The sequence below is a fragment of the Patagioenas fasciata genome, chromosome 2 (assembly GCF_037038585.1).
Source record: "Patagioenas fasciata isolate bPatFas1 chromosome 2, bPatFas1.hap1, whole genome shotgun sequence".
In the NCBI taxonomy this organism is placed as follows: Eukaryota; Metazoa; Chordata; class Aves; order Columbiformes; family Columbidae; genus Patagioenas; species Patagioenas fasciata.
This window is the reverse complement of record NC_092521.1, coordinates 20,806,300-20,816,832: the sequence shown is the minus strand read 5'-3', so window position 1 is coordinate 20,816,832 and position 10,533 is coordinate 20,806,300. Positions and strand designations below refer to the sequence as shown.

The following is a 10,533-nucleotide window of genomic DNA, read 5'->3' as shown; positions in this document are numbered from 1 at the left end:
TGGTGGTATATTACAGTTCGAGTGTTTCAGTACAAAAATATATTACTCCTACTGTCTTAGGTCACTGGATGTAGATGGATATGATTCCCAGTGATGAGGTGCTTTGGGGCTTTAAGTCACACATGAACGTAACACCGGAAAAAATAAAAAAAAAGAATAATAATCTGTGGTGAACTGTATCTCTGCTGTGTTGTCCTGTGGTAGGATGAGAATTCTTGTGAGGAGAAATGTGTAATACACTTAACAATTATGTGCCTTCAGTGTGTATTCTTTGTACAGGTATTTTGTATAAGAACTGTTTCATTTTCCTGTACTCTGGAATCTTGTTCTGGTGCTTTGAACAGGGAAACCTTCACAGGGAAATATAAGTGCCTGTGAACAGGAGAATGTACTTATATTTTCAAACAAATCATTGATGTTTTAGTTCTCAGAATATGCACACATATTTCTTCTCTAGTGTGTGGGAGGAATAACCCAAGAAATAGTCAATTAAGCTTTTTATTTGTAGTTCATGTATTCCTTTGACAACCAAATTTCCTCAAGACAATTTAGTTGTAAAAGTCATTTTATAAAGATATAAAGAATAAGGTAAGAATATGCAGATAAGTATTCTGACATGTAAGTATTACACTCAGAGGTCAGTTTTCCAAGTCAACTTGAGTAGTCCAAGTGATCTCAAGAAAACATTAAGTTCCACTGAATCTGTCTAATAATTAATTTTTTCTTCCTTAGATTCACAACATAAAGCTGTGCCTCAAATATTAATGATTTACATAGACCTACACATAGTAATCAGTTCTTGTATCACCAAGTCATAAAACGTTTAATTTATGTTTTCATTGGAGCTTCCAACTCAGTTACCTGTACTTTTATAATAAGTTAGCAACACTTCTTTTATCAAAGAGACAAGATGTTCCTACACCTTTCCTTCTGTAAGAAGATATTTATTCTTTCAGTTTGAAAGAATCTTATAGGGGGAAAAAAAAAACATGTTCATTTTTCATTATGCAAATTACTTGCCCAGGCATCTTGCTCTGATACAATTACTTTTCATGTGAAGCACATTTTTACCAGGATAACTATTTTTACAGTAGTAGTTTATACAAACAGTGATCTATATAATCCAGTAAGCAGTACAGCCTTTTATATGTTACATGTTATTTCTGCCTATAGTTAAAAGAACCATATTTACATAATAATCAGATGGTACATTGCATAGAAGGTAATTTTTTAATGTGGATATCTATTCAAAACTTTTTTGTGCATTACATTGTATTGAATGTTTTCTCTCCAACATTCATAACTCTAAATATGAAAGTAATAAATTAGTTGTATAAATACATTAAATATAAAAACCTCATTTACAAAAAGAAGGATTTTTGCTTAGTTTGAATGTGGTATGTAAGAGAAAGTTGTGTCAGTACTTGCCACAAGATAATACTGCAGTAGTATTTGCATATCCTGTTTGTGAAGGAAACAAACGTGGTGGTGTGTTCAAATAAAACTATTTTACATGCATTTAAATAAAGTAATTTGGAAATATGTGCACAAGATCCCTTTCACACATCAAAAATTTGGTCTCAGTTTATACTGTTGTTCAATTTCTGATCTGGCATGGTTTATATTCCTGATATCCCAGTTTCAATAGTTGAGAAGATCTTAAATGTAAGAACAAGTAAAACTTGGAATTAATTTGTAGCTATTTATATTGCTATGGGGCTTTATATTCTGTGGGTTAATATTCAATATAGATTTTTATCTTTATTTTTCATGTAGCTATTAACAGAACTGTCCTGCAAGCACTCCTGGTACAGAGTAAAATCCATTTGGATGCTTATGTTATCTTGCAGTGGTTATAAAATACGTATTTGGAGAAATGCTCAGAGCCTTTTCTATGTGGGTGAACGGGGCGATCTGTATTCAAGATGTGCAAACACTAACAGCAAAGGAGAAGTGGAAATTAATTTTCCAAAAGAAGTTGCTCTTGTTGTAGCTCGCTTATTTTAATAAAGTAATTATGACATTATCATCCCTTCCTTGCCATAACATTTCTCCCTCAAAGTCCACCAACCCATGTTTCCTGGCTCTCATGAGAATCCCAACAACCTTATCTGAAATACGAACGTATCTGTCAAAGAGTTCTCCAAAAGTGACTTGGATCTTGCCGTCGGGCCGTGGCTTAGCCATGGATTCGATGATGAAGCACATGTCCCTGATCTCCCGGTGGATGTGGGCCTCGGCTCTCTTGGCTCTTTCAGCAGTTTTGGTTCCTTCCTTTGGACGGCCGTAGCCTTCATCTCCTTTGCGCAGGCGAGTGGACATGGCCAGCTCGTGGTCAAATTCCTCGCTGAAGGGATTCAGCTTCTGTGTTATGATGTGCTGGTCGGCCCATTCTTGCCATCGGTCCTTCAGGCTGTTGATGGGGCCTTGTTTCCTGTGGGCTCTGGCGCGTGCTTCTTCCCTGAACCTGCTTGCACTGGAAGAAAAAAAAAAGGGCATTTGAGCTTTGCATTTCATCATTTAATTGCACAGTTCTGATTTCTTCTATATTAGCTGTTACCATGCTTTTTCCAGAGGAGATGCTGGCCACCAGGTGGCATGAGTTCACTGCTGCTGGTTTAGTTCTTCAGGGGCTTTTAATCTATATTCCAGTTTGCACTCAAAAGCAAACTCACTGATCACAGCTTAATCTCATCTACATCACCATCCTCCAGCCTAGATCTGAGCCCATTTTGACAAACTTTTGCCCAGAGTGACTTAATGCTGTAGGGATCGAAACAGTGTGGTGCTGGTTACATACACTTTCTGTACCTTGGGTCAGTCATGGAGCCCCTTATTTCTGCCTGCCCCAGGGTTACAGATGGCAATAGCTGGAAGTGTACAGACTTGGTCCTCAGCTATTCTTGGCTGAAAAACAGAGGGTAGTGTCTAGAAAAAAATCTGTCCACTGTAATAGATGTTCATGTTTAAAACAACAATAAAAAGCTAATGAAGTGCAGTAGCTCTGCCTATGCTTACTTATTTGAAGTACTGAAGTCCAAAATTTACCTTCCCATGGACAGGGTACAAGCCTGAAAAAAAATGAACCTATTGAGATTTGTGTCAAGGTTAAAAAAATGAGGAAAAACCTTCAGTGCTCTTACTGATTGTGTGTGCGTGTGTGTGCATAGCAGCATCACATTGCTGGATGATTCCAGGCAGACAAATTACTGACACTGTTTCCTCCAGTGGCCAGTCTCACGTGTTGTGGGGGAGCTATAGATAGTCTGAGCTGGTCTCTGTGCTGTCCACATCCTGTCATTGTGTCTGTACAGAGCTCAGCGAGGGAGTACGTTGTGCTGTGGCTGTGCCAAAGTAATTTGTTTTCTAATGTATTTACTCCCTCAAAGGCTGCTCTGAAACCTCCCAAGTAATGTCAGCTGAATATTAACAGTAACACTGGAGAACCAAAATACAGTTAGCCAAACTGTACAGAGGACTGCAAACCTGCAGAATATTTCCCTGCTGTTTGTGTATTTCTTTGTTTTTTACTAAGCCTGTTGAAAGATAAGAGTGATAGAGATGTCCCCAGTTTAGGTCTGTGCGCCAGAAGGATGCTGGTACTGGGGAGCACTGTAGTGCTAGAGCAAGAAGTGCAGATACTTAGTGCCAGGGATAGAAGGAGAATTGGGAGGGCAGGATCAGTTTTAGCTGTTGAATTGCCACTAGCTTGGCTTAGCTGCATTGAAAGACTGTATTTAAAAAGCTCCAAAATACTCTTCCCCATCAATACAGTGAAAAGCATCAGAAGAATTGAGCACTTAGTGTTGCCATGTTCCTTCTGTGGTGTGACTGCAGAGTATCCTGAGAGAAGGCAGTGTGTATATACCTCTGGTTCTGTGCAGGTCTGGTGAAAAGGTAGGTGTTGGCAGAAAAGCATTAAAATATGTCAGTGGCATAAAGCTAGACATTTCTTTTTATGATAAAGTAAATCCTCCTATATATAAGCTGTTGTCTTACAGAGACAGGGAGGGAAAGCTGTTTATCCCTTGCCCTGAATTGTGGCTTCATTGCTCAGAGAAATTATGGGCACAGGGTTTAGTTATGCAGAACTATTTGTCTCCTGAAACCTATGGATCTCCCAAAAGCCATAGAGACCCTGTGACAGTGCAGTCCTAACTCCAGCTGAAGCTCAGACTGGCTGCTTCCCCAGCTCTTCGTGTGAGAACATGTCAGGGTTGGCGCGGGGACGGGGAAAACCCTGAGTACATCAGAATTGCCTAGAATTGCCTTAGAAGAAGCGATACCAACAGCCTTAGTGGAGCTGGTGAGCAGATCCCATCATGGGGGGCTTATCCCTCAGTCCCAGCCAGCTGCTCCCTCTCCCCAAGGGCCATAACCCCTGAGAAAGTCTTGGAGCTTCAGTTTCTCACATCGAGGGGAAAGAAGACAGTGAGTGAGACAGTGTGAGCCTAAAGGCTATATTACATCTTATTTAACAGTCTAGTGAGTATTGTTTCTATTTCCTACTGAAATCTTAAATTCTCTTTTCTAGCTGAATACTATTATCACCTTCCTTATCCTCATAGTCTTCTCAGGGGTTGAGAAAAACACCATCTTATCTATCCTTTTGCTTTTATCATGCCTCATGTGGATTTGGAAAAACCTTACTGTCTTTTTTTTTTTAAATGCATCTTCTAATTTACTGTTTCTGAGGGCTAAAGTACGATTTTTCCCATTGTTGAGCTTAGTGACAACAGAGAATAAACTGTATACACATAGAAGCATTTTTTCATGTGTGTACAGCACCTACACAATGGGTTGTGGCTCCAAAGTGAAGGTTGTATTAATCCACTGTAAGAAGTGCTTTACCTGTGGCAATCACGTTAAGTTAACCTGTCATCCGGAACAATGACCCTAAACGCATTCTGAACTTCCAGGAGGACCATGTCCATGTTCCCTGTGATTTTTTTCTGTAGGGGAAAAGCATTAATGCCTTTTTAATGTTTTGACTTTCATATCACTGTTGCATCCCTCTGTCTCCCAAGCAGGAATGAAATAGTGTTTCCTAGGCCTGTAGGAGGTAATGTGCCTTCTGCTAAGGAAGCAATCTTATTCTGTTAAATACTGCAACTGGAAATGATGAAGGTGCTGATGCAAGGAAATAAAAATACTGGTACTGCTGCTTTTTTCTTGGAACACAGAGATTTTTCTTGAACAACTATGGGCTTATGGCCTTTTTGGAGAAGATTAAGCCACACTGACAGGTTCATAAAAGTAGCAGGCTGAAATATGGTATTCTGAGGCTATAAAATAAATCTTTTAAAATTAGTAGTTAAAAAAATTCAGTCCTGATAACAGCACTCTAAGTGCATAAAAGTAATTTTGTGTCAGATTTCAGGGGAAGAGATCTCTGTAAATAACATAAAGGGTGTTATTTCAATCATTCGCACCTCAGTAAACATGGTTAGTATTTTTTTTTTCCTAGGTAGCAGTATTAAAATCAGACATTTGGAATAAAATATGTGAAGTGCAACAGAAAGATAGCTACTATTTTGTTTCAGCTACAGCATTTTAAAGTAAGCTGTTTGATTTGATTAAGGATATTTACAGATAATATGTGCTGCAAATGTATCCTGTTTTCCTACTGTATGCGTGAAGTCTTTCTTTTGAGGTCCTAACTGCTGTCAAAGGACAGTGCAGACCATCTCTCCAGGTTAATGGAGAGTATTGGGCGTACAGATCTTTTAATATTTTACTGACAAAACTGTGATGAGTTAGTTTGGCAGCTACCCAGTGGTGTCTGGCCACAGCACAACTGTTTGTAGCCATCTTCTGGAAAGTTGGTTCTGCTGGAGATCTCTGCAAAGGAAGACTAGGGAACTTCTATTCTACCGGCCTCTGCTGTTCCTCTGCTCTTCTGGGAGACTTCCCAAGGACTACATGGCTGTGGCTGAACCCGACTTATTTACTACCTGAGCTCCAAATTTAATATACGTCTGTTGTTTTATGGTAATCTTCAAGCATGAACCTATTACTGGAAGAAGTATTAACTCAAAACTATCTGGCACTGTGAAATTAATTGCTACTTAATTTTTACGTAGGACCTGTAACAACTACACAGGTAATGACAAGTTCTGTTTCCTTTTTTCTTCACACCATTTTCAGGCATGAGGAAGTCTGTATGTCAGGAACTTCCACAAAATACTCAAGGAATGTTCTTCCCCCACACCACCTGTTATGATAGTGTACCCATAGAGAGACCTTCAGTTTGAAGAATCCCTTGATGATTCAAATATTCTTTTTTGTCAAATGATTTATAACACACAGCATGGTTCAAATCAATCCTGAAGATGTTGAGGCAGGCTGGGTGCTTTTTAATGTATTTTTGGGGTCCCAGCTCCTGTGAAGGTTTCCATTCTTTGAATTGATGAATTCTAAATCCATCAAAATCTCCTGAAGAGAAGCAGTGAACTCAGCTTTTGTTAACATGTACTTAAATGGTAATTCCTGCAAGTTCTATTTTGGACATTCTATGCAAATTACTTCCAAGAACATGTGCAATATATACTAAACAAAATAATGAGTAAGTAGTTGGAAATATGTGTCAAGTACATTGTTTTACATAACATTCAATAAAACAAATGAAGAGCTGTGGGCTCTCAATAAGGTGAAAAAATCGTATCTTACATGTGGACGAAAGTATAAGAAGCAGTGATTTCAATGAACCAGTAAATCCAGAAAACTAAGTATCATTAACATTTCCCAAATATAACTTCCTATTTCTGTTACATAGCACATAAAATCAAGGCTATAGTCAGATGTTGCTGCCTACTTAAGCACAGAGAGATATGTAAAAGGTTTTCTGTTTGTTTTGTTTTGTTTTTCCTTCAAGAGTAATAGTTTCTCTTTGATCATTTCCTATCAATTTTGTTTTTCCCTCCTTCCTCAAGGAAACCTGTACCTGTCCTGGGTCTACTGACCATTTGTGATACTGTAATAAAGATGTTTTACTTACAAAGATGGTGCAGGTCGTTTAATCCTCACAGCTGTCACCTCTTGGTCGCTGTCTTCTTGCTCGAGTTTGTCGTCTGCTTCCCCATAGCCACTGTCCACTGTATCCACGCTGTCACCACGACACTTAAGGAGCAGGACTTCCTTAGCCGCCTCTTTGTCCTCGTGTTCCATCTGTTTCCAGCCTTTAGTCAGCTCCGATACCACATTTGAACACTTTCTTCTTATGGTTGGAGATAATTTGCCACTTAGAGTTTTGTCAATAGCGCTTGATTCTTCTGTAAGCTTACTCGTCTCTGAGTTACTATTGTTGTTCTCATATCTTCCACTGAGGAGGCTAACATCACCTCCTCGTTCGTAGGCTTTGCTAACAACTGTTTTGGTCACCTCTTTACTTTTAATGCTGAATTTTTTGAGGGCTTCATCTGATTCCCTTGCATTTTTTTCAGCATCTGTCACTGATTCCTTTGCTGAGGATTTTTCATCGTCTTTTCCTTGGTCCCTTTTGACACATGGATTTGGCCATTTTTCGAAGGGTCTTTCCTGTATAGGCTGAGTTGATGAGTCTTCTGCTGAAGGGACCCATCCAGAGGGCTCCTGGGCTTGCTTTACGTGGTGGTCAGACACCCACTGCTGCCAACCTTGTGCCAAGCTGAAGACCAGGCTGGCCATTCGGATCTTGTGGACAGCCCTTTTCGCAGGAGTGGAGCTTGGCTTTTCTTCAGGAGCTGTGTTGCTGTCTGCTGCCATGCTGGGTTTTCCTCTTCTTTTGCTAAGCACCTTCTGAATGAACTTGCTGAAGCGAATAATGTCCCACGAAGAGAGCTACAGAGATTTAAATAGTAGCAGGAGCGGTGTGTGCCCATGGAAAATATGTGAAACACTTCTCACAAAGATATAGTATCCTCAGTGTTACAGAGGTCTTTTTTTAAAGCACAGGGGTTACATTTCATCACGGCAGATGAATGATACATGATGTAAACAGGGTGACATGGACCTGCACTGGAAAGAGTGGGGAATTAACAGCTCCTTCAGTCCCCCTTCCCTGGGGCTGCTCAGGTCTCCATTTGTTGGCAAGGGTCCACCAGAGTGGAGACCCCTCGTCATCACAAGTAAATAGCAACCCTTGTCATGGCGCGTAAAGACAAAAACTGGCTATGAATTAGAAATTTTTAGATGCATTTTCTAAAAAGATACTAGGTGATTTCTTCTTGTTGCTCATATGTCCAAGGAAATCCAGGTTTGTTAATTTTTAAAAGGTATTTATGTGCTCCGTTCCCAGTCATTATCTATTAATGTCCATCTCTTTAGAATCTACCTTCGTGGGGGTCTGGGAACAATACCGTGTTTGGTGTCAGCACTAAGAATAAGGGAATCACTATCTCTACTCTGGAGATGAATACAATAAGTCTGATCTGATCAGATGAACGAATTATGTCTTAGCTTTAGGATTTTGAAAAAATAAAGAATAGCCCATTTAATTCCTTACCGCTTTTTCAAGGAAGTTGTATTATATGTAGAACTTAGTGTTTACTTGTATGTTATTTACAGCATAATTATTCATAGTATGTACAGTATAAAAAAGGAAATTCCTAGGAAACTTGGTGATTTCTTCATTCCAGAGGACTTCCTGGAGTATATTGATATTTGAATTTGTAAAACTGTTTAGTTAATTGATATATCAGTTGTTACGTAATTATAAACAGACATTATCTGAGATATACAGTCCTGTGGTATCTTATTTCTTAGTATAACATTTCCTAAATAGGAATGGAAAATGTCATTTCTTTCTCCATCCATCATACCTTGCAGCTTACAGGATGACCTGCAGCACTTGCCATGTGGCACTCTGAGACAAACTGGACTTCAAGGAATTCTGTTGGCTTTGTTGGTGTTACACCACAGATAAATATGGAATCTGGGTACTTCGCCTCTCTTCTCTCTTCTCTTCTCTTCTCTTCTCTTCTCTTCTCTTCTCTTCTCTTCTCTTCTCTTCTCTTCTCTTCTCTTCTCTTCTCTTCTCTTCTCTCTATTAAAGGCTGGGCTGTTTGAAGTAGGTTAGATCATATCTAGCTCTTAATATAGACTATATCATACCTTTGACTTCTAGACAGAATTCTTCATTAATCTGTGGAGTCATTTCCTCTTTGAAACTGATGACATATAATGTAAGTTAGTGTTGCTATTTGATAGTTACTCATACTTTTATTTTAGAAAGAAATGTGTCATCTCTCGATACTGTACGATCTCAGCTATTTCCAGCTGCATTATAACTCTGAAATGGCATTGTGAGGTGTATGGATGCAACTTGAATAAGAAGCATGTGTTACTGTTTATTTTGGTGGCTTTTTAAGGCTGATCAGGAATGGGTACTTCTTGTGTTTAAGAATTACACTCGTGCATGCATGCATGCACACAGGGTGGGTGATGTTCCCCAATATACAAGGAAAATGCAAGTGAAGGAAAAGAATGATGCACATGCAGAGTAGGATATGACACCAGCTCACTGTATCATTCCCTATGATTTCCTGAGTGTAAGGGTGGCTGAGGCTTTAGGAATGAGCTGGAAGCTAAATACAGAGGTAAGGATTGAGGCCAGGGTCAGAGTTCCATGAAACTCAAGTGACTGTGGAAGGGCAATCACAGAGCGTAAGGCCAGTAAGGACCCCTGCCATAAGGTAGGATCAGCTTCACCTGCACGTGTTCAGGTTTTTGTGTTACCTGTTCTTACAGGCTACCAGCAGCAGATACTCCCCACTCTGCTTAGGCGATCTATTCCAGTGGTTTACTGCCTTAAATGAAAGCTTTCCTGTGGTCTAATGTCTGTCTCTGTCACAGAAGTTTAAGCTTCTGTCACTGCTGGAGACAGACAAATCCCACCCTTCCTGAGGCAGCCTTTCTTTGTGAAGACTGCTGTAGTCCTCCTCAATCTTCTAAAAACCTCACTTCTTCCCAACTTTTCTTGTGTTTTTGTGATCCCTGATGATGCTTTTGCCAGCTTGTGCATTCTCTGCATTAGGTCCTCCTCTTTCTTCAAGTATGATGCCCAAAGCGGGGATGGTTTCCTGGCTTCATTCAGCTTGCCCATAGAGCGGAAAAGGAACAGATGTCCTGTACGTTGTGCTCCTGCTTCGTATTCTACTTGTAATCTCCAGAGTTTCCAAAGGCTCTCCTCTAAATGGCTGTCTGTATTCAGACACCTGACTGCTCCTTCCTTTGTGACTATCTTTGTTGTTATTAAACTGTGTTTTAATTTGTTCTGATAATTTTTTCAGTTTGTCGTGATTGATTTGATTTTTATTTAATTAATTTTAATTAATTTGATTTGTTTAATGGAATTTATCAAATCAAAATTGCTTGTAACTGCCCTTGTTATAAAGGCCTCTGCTAGGTTTATTACTGTAATTACTGTTGACATTCTTGGACACTTTTACTCTCATACAGTGTTTGCAAGCAGTTGTATTGAAATTCATGGCACTAGGAATAAATTATGTTTCTGAGGAATGTTTGGAAAATTCGGAAATTACAGCACATTTCAAA

The 10,533-nt window shown here is 39.3% G+C and overlaps 1 protein-coding gene across 1 annotated transcript; it reads right to left on the bottom strand.

Annotated features, from left to right (window-relative positions):
• Nucleotides 1–448: 448 nt before the first annotated feature.
• ABRA (actin binding Rho activating protein) lies at nt 449–7,811 on the bottom strand. The gene is made up of 2 exons (XM_065831527.2): nt 6,998–7,811; nt 449–2,476 (listed from the first exon to the last, which is right to left on the bottom strand). Exons 1-2 carry the CDS (start codon nt 7,741–7,743, stop codon nt 1,999–2,001), a joined length of 1,224 nt encoding a protein of 407 aa, XP_065687599.1. The 5' UTR covers nt 7,744–7,811; the 3' UTR covers nt 449–1,998.
• Nucleotides 7,812–10,533: the final 2,722 nt, after the last annotated feature.